This window comes from Gambusia affinis, linkage group LG18 (assembly GCF_019740435.1).
Source record: "Gambusia affinis linkage group LG18, SWU_Gaff_1.0, whole genome shotgun sequence".
Lineage (NCBI taxonomy): Eukaryota > Metazoa > Chordata > Actinopteri > Cyprinodontiformes > Poeciliidae > Gambusia > Gambusia affinis.
The window spans coordinates 25,905,474-25,928,873 of NC_057885.1; the positions used below are offsets into that span (position 1 = coordinate 25,905,474).

The 23,400-nt window shown below is 42.2% G+C and overlaps 2 protein-coding genes across 6 annotated transcripts in view; both read right to left on the reverse strand.

Annotated features, from left to right (window-relative positions):
• ctc1 (CTS telomere maintenance complex component 1) overlaps positions 1-23,400 on the reverse strand; it is an 89,812-nt gene that overhangs the window by 24,562 nt on the left and 41,850 nt on the right. For 2 of the 4 annotated variants that reach the window (XM_044098606.1, XM_044098609.1), the window contains exons 9-16: positions 23,101-23,330; positions 21,448-21,610; positions 19,334-19,515; positions 19,070-19,236; positions 18,480-18,585; positions 17,902-18,343; positions 17,723-17,812; positions 17,426-17,593 (exon numbers count right to left, since the gene is read on the reverse strand). In XM_044098606.1, the coding sequence (XP_043954541.1) occupies positions 17,426-17,593; positions 17,723-17,812; positions 17,902-18,343; positions 18,480-18,585; positions 19,070-19,236; positions 19,334-19,515; positions 21,448-21,610; positions 23,101-23,330 (1,548 nt within the window). The remainder of the gene's footprint in view (positions 1-17,425; positions 17,594-17,722; positions 17,813-17,901; positions 18,344-18,479; positions 18,586-19,069; positions 19,237-19,333; positions 19,516-21,447; positions 21,611-23,100; positions 23,331-23,400) is intronic. The other 2 variants (XM_044098608.1, XM_044098607.1) reach the window with 2 other exon arrangements.
• LOC122820911 lies at positions 3,411-13,835 on the reverse strand. 2 transcript variants are annotated; one of them, XM_044098610.1, is made up of 2 exons: positions 13,445-13,835; positions 3,411-8,677 (listed from the first exon to the last, which is right to left on the reverse strand). In XM_044098610.1, exon 2 carries the CDS (start codon positions 8,618-8,620, stop codon positions 7,010-7,012), a length of 1,611 nt encoding a protein of 536 aa, XP_043954545.1. In that variant the 5' UTR covers positions 8,621-8,677; positions 13,445-13,835; the 3' UTR covers positions 3,411-7,009. The 2 variants fall into 2 exon arrangements, with proteins under 2 accessions (XP_043954545.1, XP_043954546.1); XM_044098611.1 differs by having other exon boundaries at positions 3,411-8,671; positions 13,439-13,835.

Genomic DNA, 23,400 nt, shown 5'->3' on the forward strand with positions numbered 1-23,400 from the left:
TGGTTCTGCCACATTTCAACTGGTATTACTGGGCTGCTCAGCTCTCCAGTGCATCCTGCTGGTTTTCAGCAACTGATCTAGAAAATATAAATGCCAAAACTTTATCCCTAAATTCATATCTATACTCAAGGAAATGCAAAGAGTTATTAAAAAATACTTCCAACCCATTTGTTAAAAATATTAAATTGTGGGGGCGCTAGTGAGCAATGGAGGAGTAAGCAGCGTTTCCCTGGAGCTCCTGCAAATTTAGAAACATTTTTGGTACTAAATCGACATTTGGACAACTCTACTATAGGTTGGGAGAGAGAAAAGTCTAAACTTCATTTAACTGCATCAGGACATGATGAAAGCAAGTTTGAGGATGCAAACCTCCAACAAGGACAAGAAAGCGAAAGAATCGGGCCCAGCCGCCCCGGACTCGCCTGAAGGTAGCTACCCGATGGCTAATGCTACCTGATGGCTAATGCTACCCGATGGCTAATGCTACCATCCTAGATACTATAAATTCTCTCTGCACAGAGCTACAAGCCACCAAGTCCGAAATTTGTCAGACAATTGACACTCGCATCGAAGAGGTGTCGCCACTATTAGAGGAGAACTCCTCACCCTCAAGACCGAGACTCAAAATGCTGTTCACGTCCTGAAACGTCCAACGACCAACATGGCGCCTCCATTGGTGAACTGGAACGAGCGGCCACACAGTCAGCAGACGCCATAACCAAGCTGGAGTCTGAGATAAAACGTCTAAGCACAGAAACGAATCAGCTAACAGGAAAATATATGGATCTTAAACTTAAAAACAAAACGAGCCGAGATTAACTAGTGACAGTCAAACGGGTCCTCAACATTGCAATGTTAAGAGAAGGGGCAGAATTGAATGGATTCGCCTCACAGCTGCTGAAAGACGTGCTGACTGGATGACTTACCGCTAGTGGACCGCGGTCATAGAGCCCTACGAAAACGCCCAGACGACACGGAACCTCCTCGGGTGTTGGTGGTGAGACTCCATTATTACCGCGACGTTACAATGATCCTCCGGAAGGCCATGACTCAGAGACCTCGCCTACCGCGGACAGAAGATCCACATCTTTCCTGACTTCACCCCCGAGATCGCGAAACGCAGAGCTGCATTTAACGGGGTCAGAGAAACTTCTTCTGGGCCACCCGGAAGTTCGGTATGGACTTTTATATCCCGCAAAGCTGAGAGTGACGTTCAGAGGAACAGAAACAATGTTCACAGACGCGAAGGAAGCCCAGAAGTTCGCGGAGCTCCACTTTGGTTCTGGTGGAGGCGATGCAGGCGACCCCGCGGCGGACACTTGATACAGATGTGGAGTGGCTGGATTCTGGTAGTACTCAATGTGTTTATCCAGCTAACTTTATATAATGTTTACAATCTTCATCTAGGTTACATAATTACTGCGACAGACTGGCGACCTGTCCAGGGTGACCCCGCCTCTGGGGATTGGAACCAGCAACCCTCCCGACCCCATTAGGGACGAAGGGTGAACAGAAAATGGATGGATGGATAGTTACATAATTAGCTGCCTTAAGTTTCATTAACAATTTGAAGTGGGCTGATAGTTATAAATAAGTAGCTTATATATCTTGATATTTGTTTTTCAGACCATTTTTTTTTCAACTGTCCAGATGTTGGTTTGGTGCTTAAATTTTATATTCTTGCAGAGCTTTTTCTACGTCTAATTAGGAGTTAGTAGTAAGGGAAGTTGTTAGTTAAGTAGGTTAATGTGTCTTTGTTGTGTGAGTGTTTTGGTTATATTTTACTTTTCTATTCTTACTTTGCAGGTTCTTCTTAGTATTGGCAAGACAGTGAGTATTTTGTTTGGGCTGGGAATTATATATGATGTATAATCATCTCTTTCACACTTATGAGGACGTCTATATTCTTTTTCATTCTATTCTGAGTTGTGCAGGTTAATACAACACAAACAAAGATCTTGGTCACATGGATTGTTAAAGGTTTGAATAATCCTGTTAAGAGGGGTAAAATATTAACACACCTAAAAACAGTCCAGTGATGTAATTTTCCTTCAGGAAACTCACCTTAATAAGAATGAACACATGCAGGTGAACAAGACAAGTTTATCATTCTACCTGTGCAGTGAGAGCGAGAGGAGTGGCAATATTAAGATAAACCTTTTACCCATAAATCAACCTGACAGGGAAGATATTTAATATTAGTAGGAACATTGTTCTCTGTTCAATATTTATATTTATAATATTTATAACTCTGGTCAATATTTATGGCCATCATGGACTCTCCACTGTTTTACAAACATGTTTTAGCCAAATACCTGACATTTCACAGACCAATCTAATTATTGGAGACCTGAATCTTGTTTTAGATCCATATTTAGACGCTCATCAACACGTAGAGCATCGACTCTAATGCTGGTATCGTCCTTAATGATACTTAAATAACTCTAATTTATTTGATAGCTGGAGGATTTTTAACCCTCAAGGGAGAAACTATTCATTCCACTCAAATGTTCATAATCTAAACACACAAATCGATTATTTAATGATAGATGCTAAATCATTGCTCTATACTAGTGAAGTAAAATATCACAATATAGTCGTTTCAGGCCACGCCCCCTTTCTCTAGATTTACAATTAGATCATTTGAACCAAACTGACAGAACATGGAAATTAAACCCACAACTGTTGAAGGAACCAGAGTTCTGTAAGTTTGTCACGTTTCCTTCTGGGATCGTTTCCTTCAATACTGTGGAAACTATGAAAGACTATTTAAGGGGAGGAATTATATCTTCTTGAGCAGCAAAGAGGAAAAAGAATCGTGCAGAATTGGTGGATTTAGAGCACATATGTCAGAGTCAAGGCCCGAGAAGATTTTCTACGGCCCCTGGGATGATCTTGATTTATTATTAGAACCGGCCCGCAGCAAGCCGGCACTGCGAGATGCACCCCCGTTCGATCCTCACAACGCGCCCCGTTCGATCCTCTGTTGCCCCCCCGCCCCGTTCGATCCTCTCAGCAGCAGCGCAGGTCGTAGTTCATACACTGGAACGTCTTTTCCCACTTGTCGAACAACGGTATGTATGACATCCTCCCAATAATTCCTGAGTTTGCCAGGACCACCACGAGGAGTCAAATTCCTCACTAGCACTCGATCTCCTGGAAACAACATTGAACTCCTTACTTTTGCATCATAGATTTTTTTTGTTTCTTTGGGCAGATTTCTGCACATTTTCTTGTGCAATGGCATACGCCTGCTGCATTCTTTCTTTCCACTGTTCCACATAAGCATGGTGATCCTGGTTACCTGTTTGTGCTGATAAACCGAACAAAAAGTCAGTGGGTAGTTTTGGTGAGCGGCTATATAACAGATAAAAGGGTGAAAATCCCGTCACCTCTGTCCGTGTGCAGTTGTAGGCAAAGATGAGTTTATTCAGAGAGTCTTTCCAGTTTGTCTTGTCCCTGTCTGTGAGGGTTTTCAGCATCTGAATCAGTGTCCGATTAAAGCGTTCGACTTGACCATTTCCCTGAGGGTGGTATGGGGAAGTCTTTGATCCTGCCATATTACAATATTTGGAGAGCTGAGAGAAAAGTTGGTTTTCAAACTCGCCACCTTGGTCATGGTGGATCCGTGCTGGGAACCCAAATCTTAGTGCATAATCATTGAATATTTTGTCAGCTACTGTCTTTCCAGATATTGAAGTTGTAGGGTATGCCTGTGCGAATCGTGTAAAATGATCCACAATCACTAATATGTATTCATAGCCACCTTTACACTTATCTAGATGGAGAAAGTCCACTGACACAAGTTCAAAGGGCTGTGTGGTGACTATGTTTACAAGGGGAGCTCTTGTCTCACGGCTAGGTCTTTTCTGTTTCAGACAGGTGCATTTCATTACATACTGTTCTATTTCGCGCTGCATGTAGGGCCAGAAAAAACGATCCCTGATCAATGACACTGTCCTATCGGTGCCCTGATGGCCCATCTGATCGTGTAGGTCATTTAGGACCCTTGCTTTGTGTTGTTCTGGAAGAACCAATTGCTTCCTGTGGGCAGTCTTTCTCCAAAGCACCCCAGATTCATCCAACTCCAATTTATCCCATTCCCTTACTAAACACCGACCCTGTGGCCCAAGCTTGTTTAGTTCTTGTCGTGGGGGTCTCACTCCAGACAATTTGGACTGCAAAACCACCCCGATCAGTAAATCATCTTTCTGATCTTGTTGTATAGCTGCTGGAGGTAATGAAACAGAGTTCCCCTGAGTGTCTCGCATACTGCAAATAGAGGTAGGCATTGACCAGGAGGCATTTGGCTCGAACTGTGTCTCTACTGCCATTACAGTCGCTTCTACAGCATCATAAGACATCTCCTCTGTGCACTCAGCCATCAAGTTCTCTACATCAAGTGGCATCCGAGACAAGCTATCAGCATCAATGTTTTCTTTGCCCGGACGATATTTAACTGTGAAATTAAAGTCGGCGAGTTCTGCAACCCATCTACTCCCTGTGGCATTCAGCTTTGCAGTTGATAACACATAAGTTAGGGGGTTGTTGTCACTGTAAACGGTGAAAAAGGGGGCATAGTACAAATAATCGCGAAATTTCTCTGTGATAGCCCATTTAAGAGCAAGAAATTCTAATTTGCCTGAATGAAGATTATAATTTTTTTCTGGTGCTGACAGTGTTCGTGATCCATATGCAATAACGCGCAACTTTCCGTTTTGTTTTTGATACAGTACAGCTCCAAGACCCTTACTGGATGCGTCTGTATGAAGAACGAATGGGAGAGAAAAATCTGGAAAGGCCAATATGGGTGGCTGAGTCAGACAATTTGTCAGTTGCTCAAGAACTTGTTGGTGACTATCTGTCCATTCAATTGGAGTGTGGGATGGCACTATTTTTGCATTCCTGCAGTTTTGTGACTTCCTCCCCTTACAGCACGACTGGTTCGGATCTTTAATGGACCCCTTGGTTAGGTCATACAGAGGGGCAGCAATGCGGGAGAAATCTTTGATATACTGACGGTAATAACTTAACAGTCCCAAAATTTGCCTCAACTCACCGACTGTTTTTGGTTCTTTGTCTTTTAAAACCTGGACAGCTGCAGTGTCAGAAGGATCTATCTTATTTCCCTCTGCTGATACAATCCTCCCGAGGTAACGGACTTCATTCTTAAACAGCTCACATTTGCTGGGTTTTAGTTTTATCCCATGTTGTCTGAGTCTTTGCAAAACGGTTCGAACATCATTAACATGACTCTCAAATGTTTTACTAAAAACTAGTGTATCATCCAAATATGGGACACATATTTTGTCACGCAGCCCTTCTAGGCACTCTTCCATGCAGCGTTGGAAGGCTGCTGGGGCATTCATAAGTCCAAATGGAATCCTGGCCCATTGATATAAGCCCCAGGGCGTGACAAAAGCTGTCAACTCCTTACTGTCTTTCGCCATGAACCCCTGGTGGTACGCCTTTCCCTGGTCAAGCAGTGAGAACATGGTGTTTCCACCAAGTCCATCCATAATATCCTGAACTCTGGGGATTGGCTGTCGGTCAGGGTAAGTCTTTCGGTTTAGTTCTCTGTAGTCAATGCACAAACGCAACGAACCACACTTTTTCCTAACGCAGACAATGGGGGAAGCATAGGATGAGTGAGATTTCTCAATCCATCCTTGCGCAATCAAATCAGTTAAGTGGTTCTTCATTTCCTCATACAATGGTTTAGGAACAGACATGTAAGCACGAGCGACTGGTTCAGAATCTTTCAGTTTAATTTTTAACTGAAGTTTCTCTATGCAGCCAATATCACTGTCTGATCGGGAGAAAGAATCTGACTCCTCCCTTAACATCTCATGTACGATCTGTCTTTGAGTCTCATTCAGGTGACTGAGATCAATCGGTGGATCCCAGGGTTCTGTGGGAGCGTCATCTTTGGTATGATGAGTCTGAATCTGATTTACAGAAGCAGACAAACGTGAATCGTCGCTTTGGCTAAATGGATACACAGATGTAACTGACTGTGCTGTGCCTATAACTGTTCTTTTTGTTAGTGTAATGTCACGATCAGTGGGGTTTTGTACACTAAGGATAACATCGGGCTGTGCACCTCTGTGTACTCGAAAGAGTGTGTCACAAAACTGAAGTCCCTCTGGCCACAGTGGGTTTTCATCTGGCTCAAACACTAGAGTGGTGTCTTCTTTGAAAGGTCGAACATTTATTCTGCATTTCACTTGGGCGGTACTACGGCTTGGTACAGTCATCCTCTGACATGCTGTTTTAACTAGGTATTCACTAGTTCGCTCCACACTCACTGCTTTAATGAAAGCTTTTTCATTCCCTTTTTTTAGATTTGGGAAAGCCATGTTCACTGTTTTTAAAAGTTCCTCTGTCTCCTCATAATTCATTTGTTTCTGTCTGTTAATAATATGTTCAATAACATTAAAGCCTATAATGGGACGGGGAAGATGGCTGCCTCTCATAACAAGCATCGGTACATAGAACTCTTCCGGACCAGCTGCTAGTTTAAACATTACTTCTACCCAACCTATGTACGGCATCTCTGTGCCATTAGCAGCCTCAAGTTGTAGGGGATCATCTGAGTTAACAATTTCTGTTATGTCTCGAAGTTTCACATCTGGGATGTTCTCCGCTGCCCAGACTTCATCAACTGCAGAAACCTGCGAACCAGTATCCCAAAGCGCCTGTGTTTTCTTCTGCTGTAGATAGCAGCTAACAAGACACTTCTTCCCAACAAGGTCAACTAATGTAGAGTCTTTCTTTGATAGTGTGTTTTTCTTTTTACCTGTCATAGTTGTGCATAGTTGTATGTTTTCAGAAGTTGTTTCAGTGTTCGTGGATGGCTTACAGGTCTCTTTATGTTCTGGCCAATCACTCTCCTGGCACTCCTTGGAACAGTAAAGTACTCTTTTGCACACTGAACATTGTCCAAACGTTTGGGATTCTTCCATTCCTCCACAATTGGCACATTTTTGGGACGTTTTGGTGCATATGGTTACTCCCTGTCCCTTGGGGGCAACCTTCCTTCGTTTAAAGGGTGTTCTCTTGCACTGGAGGGCGTGTGTTGATATCCTCTACATCCGGCCTGGAAATGTTCAATGCTTCCACACCTGTAGCAGTGCTGGCAGAAATTTTCTCCCTGCTGCTGACATGCAGGACACCTTGGTCGGGGGCGTGGCACTGGGTATCTTTGTGGTGCAAATCGCTGTTGAAATTGAGTCGTTTCTCTAATTGACCTCGGAGCATAAGTTCCTTGATACTCCTGCAGGGGTCCTCTCTGATGATGAACAGCTGCGCCCTCTGTGGTCCAGGGAGAAAGCTGTGGAGTAGCGTAAGCCCTGTGGTGAGGAAAACCATATTCTGTTTCTCGACATACAGCCGGCTGCAATTTAGTTTTATCTTCTTTATTGTAGATGGATTCTCTGATTTCTGCAACTTCAGTTTTGAGATCTTTGAGCAAAACCATGTCTGCTTTGATTTCTTTCAGGTCAGACAGCACATCTGGGGGAAATGCAGCAACATTTTGGTGTCCCCCATGTCTCCTTTCATTATTTGTATCACTAGACTGAACTGTGTGCACACCGGTGGACCTTTGTGTTGTGTTCCTCTTCTTATCCTGTCTCTCTTTGTCATTAGCAGAGGCAACATTGAGAACCTCCAGGAGCAGCTCATCTGAAGTACTTGATTTTGACAAGTGAGGTTGGAGATCAGTCTTTATGTTATCACTCTGAAGGCCAGTGAGAACCGTGTGCATGAACATGCTTTGCACTAATGCAGGATCGTATTTGAGGCCAGAGTCAGCCTCTTGTGAAGCGAACAATATTTTTTGGCGCAAGTCCATTGCTCTGATCACAAAATTCTGTGCTGTCTCTCTGCTGCTCTGCACTTCTGTGGTAAGTTGTTTATATAACTCAGTTGCGCTTCTCTCTTGATAATGTGAACGAAGGATTCTCCTAAGAGTGGGAAGGGACAGGTCATTCTTTCCTTCTAAGTAACTGCGCAGTTGTAGGCCAGGTACTATTGCCCTAATGACAGCTTCCACTATCTCTGATTCAGGGTAACCTTTGCTAAGACCATTGTCTATTTGGCGGGCCAAACTGGAAAATGTTAACCTGTCTTTTTGTCCAGGGTCACCGATTTGACCTGAGATCTTAAATTCTTTTCTCCATGGGGGGTTGTTTTCATGGGCAGGGGAAGCCTGGGCAACCACGGTTCGAATGTCCTTTGTATTTTTATTTGCCAGCATTTTCATTTCAGTTTCTTTCTGTTGAATTATGAGTTTTAGTTGTTCGAGTTCTCTGCTTAATTTCTCCTCTTCCTCATTTTCTTTTTCTGCTGTGCTGTTTTTGACAACTGTCTGCACTGATTTTATCATGTCCAATAGACTCAGCAAAGCTGACATTCCTTCATCCTCTAATTGTCTCAGTTCGTCACTTTCAACATACTTGCTGATTAGTGAAACAAGAGTATTACGACTTTTTGCAATATTGTCTTTGCTTGTTCCTGACATTCCCAAGAAATCACATATTTCGATCAGCTGGTCACTGGTAAGTTGGAAGAGGGCTCCTTTAATCTCAAGCTTTAAATTGTCCATTTCTGACTCCATTTTTTTTTTTTTTTTTAGGTCGGTGGTGAAGTGTGCTGAATAATAGTGTTTGCCAGTGTAATAGAGTGGTTTGTTGCCCCTAGTGGTAGAAATGCAGATATACCTGTTCTAGGTATAGTTCTTATTAGGCCAACTTATTAGCGTTGAGTTAGCAAGAAAGCTGTACTGAAGTGGCTGTCTGTTTTTTTTTCCTGCGTTCCACCATAAAAAGACTTCGTCTCCACATTCCCTATGCTTCATTCTTCCAACCCCAGAATATCACAACTGGCGACGAGGATTTTAAAGATTTCCGAAGCGTGACAAAGATGAGCCTGTCAAAGGACTTTGTACGGAAGTAAGGGAAACAACCGTATGATTTTTTTTTTCGAAGCTACAAGATTTAGCATCGAGAAGCTAATATGGCTATGCACGTGGGTCGTGTGGTTGAATATGATGAATCTAAGGAGGATTTTGAGTCATATTTGGAGCGTTTGGAACAATGGATGTTGGCTAATGATGTTCCGGATGAGAAGATTGTTTGCACTTTTCTCTCTGTGATCGGAGCAGATACATATGGGCTGCTAAAGAATCTTGTGTCTCCGAAAGTACCGAGCACGATGGAGTATGCAGCGCTCACTGCAGTGTTACAAGCACACTATAAGCCAACACCAGTGGTGATAGCTGAGCGTTTTCGATTCCAAAAACGTAACCAAAAGGAGGGGGAACCAGTATCAGACTACGTTGTTGCCCTGAGGCAGTTATCAGCCACATGTAATTTTGGACAATATTTGGATGAGGCGCTGAGAGATCGTTTTGTCAGTGGGCTGCGCTCGGATGCTGCACAGCGCAAGCTACTGGCAGAAAAAGATCTTACCTTTTCACGTGCGTGTGAGATTGCCGTGAACATGGAACTTGCTTCAAAGAATACTATGGAGTTTTCTGGACACCATGACACTCACCAAGTTAATGCACTGAAAAATGTTCCAACTTTTTCCAAGAGACGATGGAAGGGACAGAACTCAGAGGGACAGATCTCAAAAGAGGAAAAAAATAAAATTAAGAGCTGGATGGGGTCTAAAAAAGATACAGCAACAAAGCAACCGTGCTATCGATGTGGTGGAAAACATTCGGCACGCGACTGCAGATTTAGGAATGAACAATGTCATGTTTGTGCAAAAATAGGACACATTGCTCGTGCTTGCAGGAATAAAAAAAGCAGACAACAAACTCAGTATGTGGAAACGGAGGCATCAAACAGAAATGATGAAGCTGAACTTTTGGAGTTTATTCAGTGTACTCTGTCGCTTCCACTGAAAAAGGTTACACAGTTGATGTTTTACTGGGAGACAAAAACACCACCATGTTGCTGGACACAGGATCAGCAGTTTCAGTGATAAGTGACAAGTATTACCAGTCACATCTCACCCAGTTCCCTATAAAACCGGTTGGGTTAAAGTTGAAGTCTTACTCAGGCCAAAGCATCGCTGTTCGTGGATGTATAGTTGTACCTGTACAGTATGGAACACAAAAGAGTACTTTACCACTGATCATTGTTCAGGGAAACAGGCCATCCCTGATTGGACGAAACTGGTTAAAGAAACTACAGCTAAACTGGGAACAGATTTTTACAGTACACAAGGTACTAGTGCAAAAAGATGCAAAACCAGGATTACAGGAAGTGATCCTACGCCATCAGGCAGTGTTTTCAGAGGACCAAGGCTGCATTAAGGGATTTAAGGCCAGAATTCGTATTAAGCCAAACACTACACCAGTTTTCTGTAAAGCTCGCCCGGTTCCTTATGCACTAAAGGAAGCGGTAGAAAAAGAGTTGGACAGATTGGAAAAGGTGAAAGTGATTTCAAAGGTCGAGAAAAGTGAGTGGGCATCTCCCATTGTTACGGTGCCCAAAACTGACAAAACCATTAGGATCTGTGGTGACTACAAGGTCAGCATAAATCAGTGCATTGAAGAGAAATGTTATCCACTGCCTAATGCTGAAGACCTTTTTGCTACTTTGGCAGGAGGAACATCATTCAGTAAACTTGACCTTTCTCATGCCTACCAGCAGCTGGAGTTAGATGAAGAGTCAGAGAAGTATCTGGTTATCAACACCCACAAAGGTCTGTACAAGTACAGTCGCCTCAGCTATGGCGTATCCAGTGCTCCTGCTCTTTTTCAGTCTGTGATGGATCAGATTTTCCAAGGGATGGATCATGTGACATGTTTTCTGGATGATATTCTCATCACTGTTTCATCGGAGAAGGAACATCTACAGAGGTTGGAAGAAGTTCTCACACGCCTGGAGAAGCATGGTGTGAGAGTTAAGCTTGCAAAGTGTCGTTTTCTTCAGAGCAGTGTGGAATATTTGGGACACAGGATTGACAAAGATGGACTGCACCCCATGGAGGAAAAGGTTGCAGCCATAACAAACGCACCAGAACCAACCAATGTCACTGAACTGAAGTCTTTTTTGGGTCTTCTAAATTACTACAGTCGATTTCTAAACAATCCATCTACCATCCTTCAGCCTCTCCACAACCTGTTGAGAAAAGATGAAACATGGATTTGGACAACAGCTTGTACACAAGCATTTAAAGATGCAAAAAGACTACTGCTGCAGAACAAAGTGTTAGTGCATTATAGCACACACCTGCCATTGAAATTAGCCTGTGATGCATCACCTTATGGGGTTGGTGCAGTCATTTCTCATATCTTGGAAAACGGAGAGGAAAGGCCAATGGCATTTGCATCAAGAACGTTAACCGATGCTGAGCGGAAGTATGCCCAAATAGAGAAAGAGGCTCTTGCCATCATTTTTGGAGTCAAGAAATTCCACAAATATCTGTTCGGAAGGAAATTCACACTCATAACAGATCACAAGCCATTGTTGGCTATACTGGGACCAAAGTCAGCGGTGCCAACACTTGCTGCTTTGAGGATGCAACGCTGGGCTCTTATTCTAATGGCATATAGCTATGACATTGAATACAGAAGATCAGCTGACCATGCCAATGCGGATGCGTTGTCACGTTTACCGCGGAACTCACCAGACAACACTGCAGAAGAAGGAAGCATCTTCTACTTCTCTCATGTGGAAGAATTACCAGTATTAGCAAAAGACATTGAGAAAGCAACTATGAAAGATCCGCTTCTTAGCAGAGTATGGAGCTACACCATGAATGGGTGGCCAAATTATGTTCAGGATGAAACACTTAAACCATATTTCATTCGCAGACATGAACTGTCAGCAGAACAAGGATGTGTTCTTTGGGGACAACGTGTCGTCATTCCACCAAGTTACCGACAGAAGGTGTTGAAAGACCTGCATCATGAACATCCAGGCATATGTCGTATGAAAGCTCTCGCCCGCAGTTACCTGTGGTGGCCAGGGTGTGATGGTGACATACAAGAACTGGTCCAAAGCTGTCAAATCTGTCAAGCTGTGCAGAAGTTGCCAGGGGTTGCACCACTCCATCCGTGGAAGTGGCCAGAAAGAGCATGGCAACGGATTCACATTGATTTTGCTGAAAGGGACAAACAGTATTTCTTAGTGGTCATTGACAGTCATTCAAAATGGTTGGAAGTTTTCCCGATGACATCTATCACATCACAGAAAACCATTGAAATCTTGAGAAGGTTATTCTCTGCATATGGACTTCCAGAAGAACTTGTTTCAGACAATGGACCTCAGCTGGTGTCACAAGAATTCCGCCAGTTTTTGGAGTTAAATGGAATCCGTCACACAGCTGTGCCTGCTTATCACCCTGCATCAAATGGAGCAGCAGAGAGGTCAGTACAAATCCTGAAACGATCTTTGATGAAAAATGTACTGGAGGCAGATGGGAAGGCCACATTGCCACTCAGTCATCGCTTGGCAAACTTCCTGATCATGTATCGCAGTACACCGCACACTGTGACAGGTTGCACACCAGCAGAGTTATTCCTGAAACGTCAGATCCGAACCCGTTTCAGTCTTCTCAAACCTGAACTTGCTCAACACATTAAACAGAAGCAATTCAAGCAAAGGCGACATCATGATCGCAGAGCTCCATTCTTACGTGTTTTTTCGGAAGGAGAGACTGTTCGTGTCCGAAACTTCAGAGGAGGATTTGTGAAGTGGACTTGTGGAACAGTTCTGAAGAAGTTGGGAAGCGTCACTTATCGAATACAAGACGGAGAGAGAACGCGCACCATACATGTTGACCACATGTTACCATGGAAACAAGCTGTGGAGAAATCTCCTGTTATGTTTTCCCCAGTGCTCGTGGAGGAACCCGAAGAGATCAGAGACTGTGTTGTGCCAGGAAGTCCGAGAGGAACACTAACAGAACCACCGTTACCTGCTGCATCACCTGGGCAGACAACAGAAGAACCTTCAGTATCAACCCCTAAAACAACCCAAAGCCCATCAGCGGAGCGCAGATACCCTGTGCGGCACAGAGCTCCTCCAAAGAGACTGAATCTTTGAAAATGTATAATGTATGATTAGTTACTGCTAGTTGATTTTTGAAGTAATAAGGCAGTAAGTACAGTTAAATTGTTAAATTCTTAGTAAGGCAGTAGGAAATTTTATTTGCTGTTGTTATGCATTTTTCCCTACTATTTAGTTGCAGTAGAAATCTAAAAGGGGAGGAATGTAATAGAGTGGTTTGTTGCCCCTAGTGGTAGAAATGCAGATATACCTGTTCTAGGTATAGTTCTTATTAGGCCAACTTATTAGCGTTGAGTTAGCAAGAAAGCTGTACTGAAGTGGCTGTCTGTTTTTTCCTGCGTTCCACCATTAAAAGACTTCGTCTCCACATTCCCTATGCTAACTTCTTCCAACCCCAGAATATCACAGCCAGTTACCGCAGAACTGTTGTTTTCCTAGTAGCTTTTCTGCACCTCAGAATACACAGTCTTCTTGGTTGGGCGTCACGTGGTTTTAGCTACACTCTCCACTACCTGGGTTTTGATAATGGGATGGTTGATATGGGGCGTTCTTCTCTGGTGTAGAATTTCAGTGCCTCACCATCAACGATCCCAGCGGTGCCTCCAAATGTAAATGCCCTGAAGAAGGGGAGTTATTTAATAAAAGAGCCGGACACAGTGCTTCTGCTCCAACGGTTATTAATAACTGAGGAGGAAGTTCCGGTGCTCTTCACTATAGCTAGCGCAAGCGCTAGACTCCCCCTGCTGGTTGACTCCGGCCATTACCTCTGCCAAACCAGACCTGACAGTCTCTGAAATAACCAGACTTCAATCTGTCACACTTACACCCTCAGGATAAAAAATACATTTTTCTTTCTTACTCTCATCAGATGCATTCAAGATTAGACTATTTCTTTATACAAAGTGCTGATAAACATAGAATAATAAACTGTGACATGAGGTGAGAGATATATCTGATCATGCAGGGGTTTAAATGATACTCCATCTGGATAATGATCGTAAACAAACCCTGTGGAGGCTTAATAATAGTTTATTAAATGAGATTAAAGTTGACGGCTTCATAGAAAAATAATTCAATGACTATATGGACAACAACAACACAGAGAATATTTCTCCCTGTATTTTATGGGACGCAGCAAAGACAGTTCTGAGAGGGAAGTTAATTATCTGTAAGAAAAAAAGAGAAACTAAAAGATCTTACTATAAAATTAAAATCTGTAGAAATACAGCACATAGAAAATAATAATGACCACACCAGACTACAAATAAGAGAAACAAAACAAGATCTAAACTGTTTATACAAAGACCAAATAGAGAAAAAAAAACTACATTTATTAAACAGAATTATTATGAAAATGGACACAAATCCAAGAATACGTAAACAACTAACTGATAGATTTATACAGAAATTAAAAATCCAATAGATAAAATGACACTCCACTGTCTAAGAGACATTAAAAAATCTTTTGAATTATACTAAACTCAACGATACACACAGCCTCACGCAGTAAACCCGTCATCAGTCAGAGCCTTTACCATCGATAGGAACAGATCAAAATAATAGGCTGACACAACAAATAAAGTGAGGAGATTAATAAAGCAATTTCTAAAATGACGGTGAATAAGATGTCAGGTGAGGACGGCGACCCGGCAGAGTGGTATAGACACTTCTGAAAATGATTCACTCCTCTGCTAAATCATTGCTTTAATCATGAACTTTCTGGAGGGGAAACACCAACATCTTGGAGAAGAGCAGAGATCTCAGTGATTCTAAGCCACATAAAGATAAAACAGAATGTGGTTCATACAGACCAATATCAGTTTTAAACATCGATTACAGGATATTTGCAACAATATTGGCTAAAAAGCTGGAATTTATAATCCCAGACCCACAGCTCCACATTGTTTGAGCTTTTCATTGAGCCTCTAGCGCAGGCTATCAGAGAACACAAGGACATTATGGGTGTAGCATTAAAGGCACAATGCACAAGATATGCCTCTATGCTGACGATGTGCTCGTATTGCTAACTAACCCAGAAGTCAGCCTACCTAATCTCCTTTCTTTACTCAAGACATTCGGCACTTATTCAGGGTATAAATCAAATCTACAGAAAACACAAGTTCTTTCATTTAACTATCAACCGTCATTAAAAATTCAGAAAATGTCCAGGTTCAACTGGCACAATATATAAAATATCTGGGAGTTAAAATTCCTGTAGTTATCCAACCTTTTTGAATGCAACTATATCCCACTGACAGTAGAGATTAGGGCGGATCTACAACGTTGGTCTTTATTACCCATGAATCTACATAATCAAATAGATATAATAAAGATGAACCTTTTACCAAGATTTCTTTATCTTTTTCAGGCCCTACCTATAAAAATACCTGAAAAACAAACAATTCTCTGATTGGGACAGAATAATCTCAGATTTTATCTGGGCTAAACAAAAACCGAGAGTAAAATTCCAGACACAACAGCTGTCAAAAGAAAGGCTGGATGGGCTTTACCACATCTAGAGGAACATTATAGAGCGGCGCAGATGAGAGTGTTGGTTGGTTGGTTGGTTGTTGTGACCCGACATGTGAGGCTACATGGAAAGAGATAGACCTTTTTTTACAGTGATATACATCTACAATCCTGGTTTAAAGATCATTGTCTTATTAAAAACATATAGACTCTGACCTGCTGCTCTTATGGATAAAAGGACCGTTGGACGTATGGCATAAAATATTAAAGCAAGTAAAGACTGAAAGAAGTGATTACATTTTAAGATGGCCTCCTTATGATAGAGATTTAAACAGTGGTCACTAAAAAACATAACAAGTTACTGGAAGATTACAAAGAATAATGAATTTAAAAGTTTTAAACAACTTCAAGATAACTATAACCTGGACAAATGTGACTGTTTTAGATACCTCCAGCTAAGACACCTTTACAATAACAGTATAAAATCTTTGGGGGACGAGACATTTATACTTAAAATCCTATTAGATTGGAGCAACAGAAGACCTCACAAAAAAACAGATCCAAACTAAACTGATGTCTACAAACGGAGAGGAAATGTAATACAACATATATTAAGGTTAAATGGGAAAAAGAAGCCAAAATAACAATAACTGACAGTATTTGGTTAAATAAATAAATAAGCTCTGGTCTGTGGAAGGATGTTTCCTGGAAATGCCTGATGTGTTTTGTTGTTACACCTAACATTAAAAGTAAACATTGTAATGATACTGAAAAGCAAAATGTTGGAGGAACTGTGGGAATGTACCTGCAGGACATTTACATATCTTTTTGGAATGTATTAAGATCGCCCCCTATTGGTCAGAAGTGGTAAAAGAAATCAAAACTAAAATGGATTTAAATTTACGCTGTGATTTTACTGAGGTTTAAATGAGTAATTTACCTCAGGAACTGGAGAAGTCTGATAGATATCTCCTACTGATATTATTAACGGGTTTAAAGGAAGCTGTAACTCGCTGGTGGCTGGATGTGGAACCACCGTCATGATTGGACTGGAAGGACATGATTGAGGAAATTCACCCAATGAGAGAGACTGACTTTCATTAATACTCTTATAAATACTGGAAGAAACGATTCACTCATCAGAGCTTGACACCAACTGTATAATTAATATAATTACTTATTTTCTTACTTTTGTTGATTATCATTCAACTGCTCCTGTCAAACTAGTTGCTCTGTAATTTGTTTTAGAGGGGGGGGGGTTACACTAACCCTATCCAACTGTTCAATGTATGTATGTGTATCTATAAAACTGCAAAAATAACAAAAATAAAGTTTAAAAAAACCAAAACATTCAGTCGGTTACGATATCAAGTTTCCAGACATTTTTTATTGTTATCCTTTAATAAAGTTAAAGTGGTTTTGGATCTTTGGATAAGAGCGTCAGAAGAGGAAGTTGCTGCTTTCAGCCTCTTGGCCGTTCAGTTGGATCGACGTCTTGATGTGTTAAAACATTTTATCATATCTAGCAGAACATTCATATCTTACATAGAAACTGTTTCAGCAGATAAATTTATGTAAAGATCAAATGTTTCTTGTTTCATTTGTGCACAAACCTGAACTGATGTGAACAAAAGGTGGATTAAATCTGGAGTAGCAGGGATTGCTGGTGTGTGTGTGTGTGTGTGGGTGTGTGTGTGTGTGTGTGTGTGTGTGTGTCAGTGTTTTATCAGGTCTATGTAAAATAATAATAAGATTCTGATCAAAAATAAAAACTTTCACTATGTCCTAACATAAATAATTCATCTCCTCTCTGTGTTTTAAACTTTTTGAAATCTATTAATATTAAATTAAAGTCCATTTAATGCCCCACAGTTACCCTCCCCTGGAGCCGGGTCTGTCCAGAACCAGAACCAGAACCAGGTTACCTGAGTCCAGGTGTGCGGCAGCAGCAGGGGTCGAGTCAGAGTGTGGATCCTCCAATCAGATCGCACCTGGAGGGAGGAGTCAGCATGAAGCCCCACCCCCTTCTGCCCAGCAACGCTGCAACCAATCAGAACGCTGGGATCCTGTTGGACACACAGAGGACCAATCAGCTGCAGGTGGGACAGGAAGCAGATACCAGAGTGAATAAAGCATGAAGAGCTCCAGAACCAGAACCAGTAGGACCAGTAGAACCAGTCCAGAGGTAACCATCCATCAGTGACATCATCAAGGTGTTTTACCTGAGTGTTTGGTGCTGTGAGTCTGTAGACGGATCCAGGCTGGAGGAGAGGAAACCATCGAGAGGAAACACCTGAGAACTGCAGCACCACCTGGAGACACAGAGAGAGTAGAGACATCAGATAAACACCTGGTGGTCGTCTAGGTAACCATCAGGTAACTTCCTCTCTCTCCTCCTCACCTTCTCCTCTCTTTCTGGCTCCGCCTCCTTCTCCATCATTGGCTGGTTCTTTGGGTCCCGCCCCCAGCTGACCACTGGACCAATCAGCAGAGCCGTAGCAGAAAAGCCCAGCTGAAGCCCCGCCCCCTCACCACTGCCACCAATCACAGCGTTCCTCCAGGCCACGCCTCCTTTAGACTCCACCCTAATCACCATGGAGACGCAGGGACAGGGGGACTCCCCGCCCTCATGAGCCGTTACCATGGCAACGGAGGAGGAGTGCTCTTCATCACATCGCCTTTTCTGCAGACATGAGCCTTCATCATCACCCTCCTCTTCCTCCCTCTGGTTCCTGTGGAGGTCGTCACTTCCTGGCTCCGCCCCCTTCATCCTCAGGTGTGTTGCCATGGTAACAGAGGGGCTCAGGATGATGAGGTCATCAAGAGAGAACTGCAGGTAAACCCTAAAGAAACAGGTGGAGTCACAAACACCTGACTGAGGTTGCTGGTCAGATTCCCCTGCAGCTCTGAACTCAGTAGGGCCCCCTGCTGGTTCTGGTACCAGACATGAACCGGGTCAGAAGCAGCTGGTTCCTGTACCTGCAGGTTCTGTTGGAGATGAAGCCGTTCTGGTCCAGGTGTCCAAACTCTGATTGGAGGAACCGCTCCGTTACCATGGAGAAGCTCCGCACACACACCAGGCTGCCTGGAAAACACACACACACACACACACACACACACACACACACACACACACACACCCACATACACATAGCTGAGGCTGCAGAGAGACTCTGTGAGGGTCGGTTCTGGACCTCCACAGTGAGTGACCCGGTTCTGGTCCGGTTCTCCATATTTATCATCATCATCATCATCATCATCATCATCATCTGTTAGCTTATTAATAAACAGTAAAATGTTTCGTTGTCTGATGGAGGAAGCAGCTCTGCAGGTTTTATCTCCATCAGAGGGTCGATGATCAACCAGCTGATAATCTGACAGATGAATGAATGAATGAATGAATGAATGAATGAATGAAATCAGGTTGGGTTTATAACCCAGTAGAATCAGATCAGCTGGTTAAACCAAACTGGGTCCAGTTAGAGACTCTGAACTGGACCTGAAGATGGTGTGTGTGTGCGTGTGTGTGTGTGTGTGTGTGCGTGTGTGTGTGTGTGTGTGGTTCTTACCGATCCAGGCGGTGTTGAAGGCCGACCTCTGACCTCCATCCTCCTCCGTGGTTTCCGTGACGACGCAGCTCACAGCTGCTGTAGCGTCTCTGAGCTCCAGGCTCTGTGTGAACTCTGACCTTTCAGAGGGGAGCTGGAGGACGCCGACCAGCAGGAGGGGGCGGGGCCTAATGGGAAGGTTAACATGAGACACTGAAAGGGGGCGGAGCCTAAAGGAGGTTCTGATCCGCTGCCAACTGATAGTCCTGATGCTGCTGAGTTTACCTGAGACTGTCTCCTGTCCTGGGGTCAGAGGTCAGCGTCCTGCAGGACCAGGAGAGAGCGGAGTTGACCTGAGACGAGCTGAGGACACCAGGGGGCAGCAGAGAGGACCAGCAGGACGACTGGAGGGACTGGAGGAGATCTGAGACACTGAGGAGCTGAGGGACAAACGGGTCGACCTGGTACTGAGGACAGAGACAGAGAGTCCATCTGAGGACAGACAGACGGACCAACCCAGGTCCACCTGCTGCAGCTAACAGGAAGGGGACGGACCGCCGTCAGTCTCAGACCATATTTGGAAATGGGGCCATTGCACTCCGGAAGTGAAGGGGGCGCTATTTCCTATATTATTCCTGATCTCCTGTTTTTATTTTCTTTTGAAATCTGTGATTTATCTTCACCTCTAGGAAGGATTTTCACTCTCAGCATGTATTTGAACTTCTTTCTTTTATTTACTTCAGTTCAGCTCACAGTCTTTAACTAATTCTGTAGTTTTCTGTGAACTTCTAAATCTGCTCCTTAGTTGCATCTTTTTGGTCCTGATACTGCCTCTAGTGGCGTGGGGTGGTAGCACAACTAATATAATTACATTACTAAATCAGAACAGCACAAAGTTTTTATTATTTATTATTAATTTCAGCATTAATGGAACAGTAAAAATAAATTCTCTTATAAAACACCATATTTTTTTATTTTCTTAAGGATGTAGAGCTAATTAAATGACAAACACATTTATACATTATAATATATGTTATAGGAGGCGTAAAAGAAATAAAGAGACATGAACTGCAACATAATGAACTATAATAAAAACCATTTGTAATGTACGCATAAGAAACTTAATTTGAGCAAAAGTCAATAATGAACAGAAGAAAAATGAATCTGGTTGTTAAACATTCAAAATTGTCTTGTAGACAACTTCTAGATGGGAAACCCCAAGATCACTAGATCATCTTAAAAGATCGAGTCTCTGAGAACATTTATTAAAAATATAACCAGTGTTGTCAGCAAAGCTGAGCTGACTGTCCAGGAACGACACAAAGTATTTAAAATCTGCCAATTTCAACAAGTTGGCCATCAAGTGAAACTGGAATCACTTTCAGGTTTTGTTTACCTCATTTAATTAGCTCTACTTCTTTAAGAAAATGAAAAATTAATAATAAATAATAAAGTCTGTTCTGATTTAGTAATGTAATTATATTAGTTGTGTTACCACCCCACGCCACTAGAGGCAGTATCAGGCCTGAAAAGAAGCGACTAAGGAGCAGATTTAGAAGTTCACAGAAAAACTACAGAATCTGTTAAAAACTATGAGCTGAACTGAAGTAAATAAAAGAAAGAGAAGTTTAAATACATTGTGGAATAAAATAACTATTCACACTGTGTTTGCTTTTATTAGAAGTTTATTTAATATTAATCTTACAATGTTTAATCAGTTTATTATATCTCACTCAGGTTTCAGAGACTCTTTTGACCTTCACAGTTTGCCTTAGCGCACCAGTAGCCTAGCAACAGAAGATGAGTAAATAATTATAGCAAATAGTGATCAGAGTTTGAGGGTTGACAGACCAACTCGACGGCTGAGTGATTATTATTAGGAACAGAAGATCGTTCTGCCTGAAACTGGTTTTTAACTGAAAGTTTAATTTCTCTGTGTGTGTTTGTTAAATCTGATGAGCTTCTTGGGAATGTTGTCTTGACACTGTGTGTGTGTGTGTGTGTGTGTGTGTGTGTGTGTGTGCGTGTGTTTATGAAGGACATTAAACAGTATTTATAGAGAAGTGATTCCTTTGTCTAGTTAGATCTCTTCTAAGTTCTCCATCTGTATAGATGAAATAAATCTGTGTTTTGTTCTCTTTAACAAGGTTTGGACTTTGTTTACTTTTCTCGCTCCACAACAAGACAGGAAATAGCGCCCCCTTGGAAATGGGACCAAATAGGACCAAAGTGCACTCCAGAAGAAAAGCTGGAGTGCACTTTGGTCCCATTTGGTCCCATTGCACTCCCAAAGTGAATGGGTCATTCACTTCTGGAGTGCAATGGTCCCATTTCCAAATAAGGTCTGAGACTGACAGAGGTCCGCCCCCTTCCTGTTACCTGCAGCAGGTCCTTCTCACCTGGTCCAGAGGACAGCGGTGAGGCCTGTCCAACATCTCAGAGTAAATGTCTCTCTGTCCTCTCTGTGTCCACAGCGTCTCTGATAGTTTCCAGGACAGAAGACAGACGCAGTGAGGAAGAGGAGGATGAAGAGGAGGACGGGGGGGGTCACTGGGGACCAGACTGGAGACAGAGGGACAGTTAGTGGGACGTGTTGGAGACATGAGACAGAATCTGACAAAGTGACGCCATGTTTGATATTAATTATAAAAACTATTACAGAAAAGATCCAAGAGTCTCACAAGAAAAAGTTTTAATTAAATATCTAGAAAACAGGAAGTAGATCAGCTCTGTTAGCTTGGACAACGTTAGCATGTAGCTGAGCTGCAGTTTGGTGTTTAAAATAAGACGATTCACACACACAGTTTCTCTATCTTTGTGGGGACTTTGAATGATTTCCATTCATTTCTAGTCAAACCAAAACTCAGTTCACACCTTGAACCTACAAAGAGTTTCCCCCCAAGAAAATGTTCCCACAAATCTTCTGTTTGGGTTTTTTACACTCTTCCTGTGTGGAAAACATTTGAGTGGTTTTTAATGTTGATTCCTAATTGTGAAGTCAAATCAGGAAACAAGGAAAGAAATCAAGAAAAAGAAAAGACCTGCGTTCACTGTGTCCCACATGGACAATAAAAAACAGAGAAGAAGAAATTTGTTGATTCTCTGGCAGAAACTGAGTTATTAGTTAGACTGATCAGGAGAAAACTGGACCTCCAGCCGACCCGTTATCACCTGCTGGCAGCCATGACTGAACTGAAGAGTTGATTGTATTGATGGAGTCTGGATTGATAGATTGATTGATTGATTTTTATGATTGATGATGGACTTGGTGTTGATAGAAGTTCAACTATTAATTTATTGAGAATTAGATTATGAAAACTAATAGCTTGAAGCTATTTATATATTTATAAAATAAATATTTATGATTAATATTGAAAAGTAAATGTGTGTATTTAAATAAATTTAAATATTAATTTGAAATGTAATTTAAACTTAAAGAACTTAAGTTTAGTTACTTTGTTCATTTAACTCTAATTACTTTGTGGTTTATTATCATTTATAAACTTTATTTTTATTTCCTTTATAGTTTGAGTGAAATTAATTTATGATAACTTTAGTTCAGATTATTAATACTTATGATTTTTTCTTTTGGATTGTTTAAAGGTTTTAACTTCTTCTGGACCAAATGTGAAATAATATCCTGATAAATAAATGGAGGATAAATGAAGGAAACTGTTTGGTCCTCTGAGTGAATCTAGTTGATAAAATCTATATAGATTTATGGGTAAAGGTTAAAGTTCACCTGTTTATCAGGTTATTGTCCCGTTGCCATAGCGATCTGTAGCTGCTATAATTTATAAAAGTTCAACAAACAGAAACTAATTTCCTCGTTTTTTTTAGGACATTTTATTAATAATTTTTATCATTAATAAGATGAAATAATTCATAAATAGCAGCCAGGCTCTGTTAAACTTTAACAAACTAATTTTAACACCATCAGTTATAAAAATATAATTATTTAGGTCAGAAGAACCTTCAGAACCTTCGGAACCCGGTAGAACCCAGTAGAGGGGCTGAAAGCGGGTCGGACTGGTCCGGACCAGAACCATCACCTGTGGGCCAGCTGGGAGGCCAGGCTGCAGGTCCAAAGGTACTGGTCCACCCCACTGATGCTCTGCAGCAGTAACCGTGGCAACACTCCGTCTCCAGGGCAACCGGACTCTCTGGAGGCTCCGCCCACCCGGCTGAAGGCCGACACCCTGAGGGAAGAGCCGAGGCAGCAGCAAAGCATGCTGGGAGGGAAGTCGGGGCTCGGCCGGAACAGGAAGTGGACCTGATGCAGCTGGAGTACGGAGAACAGAAGGTCAGGGGTCAGATCAGAGGTTATTCAGCGATCAGGGACCAATCAGAGT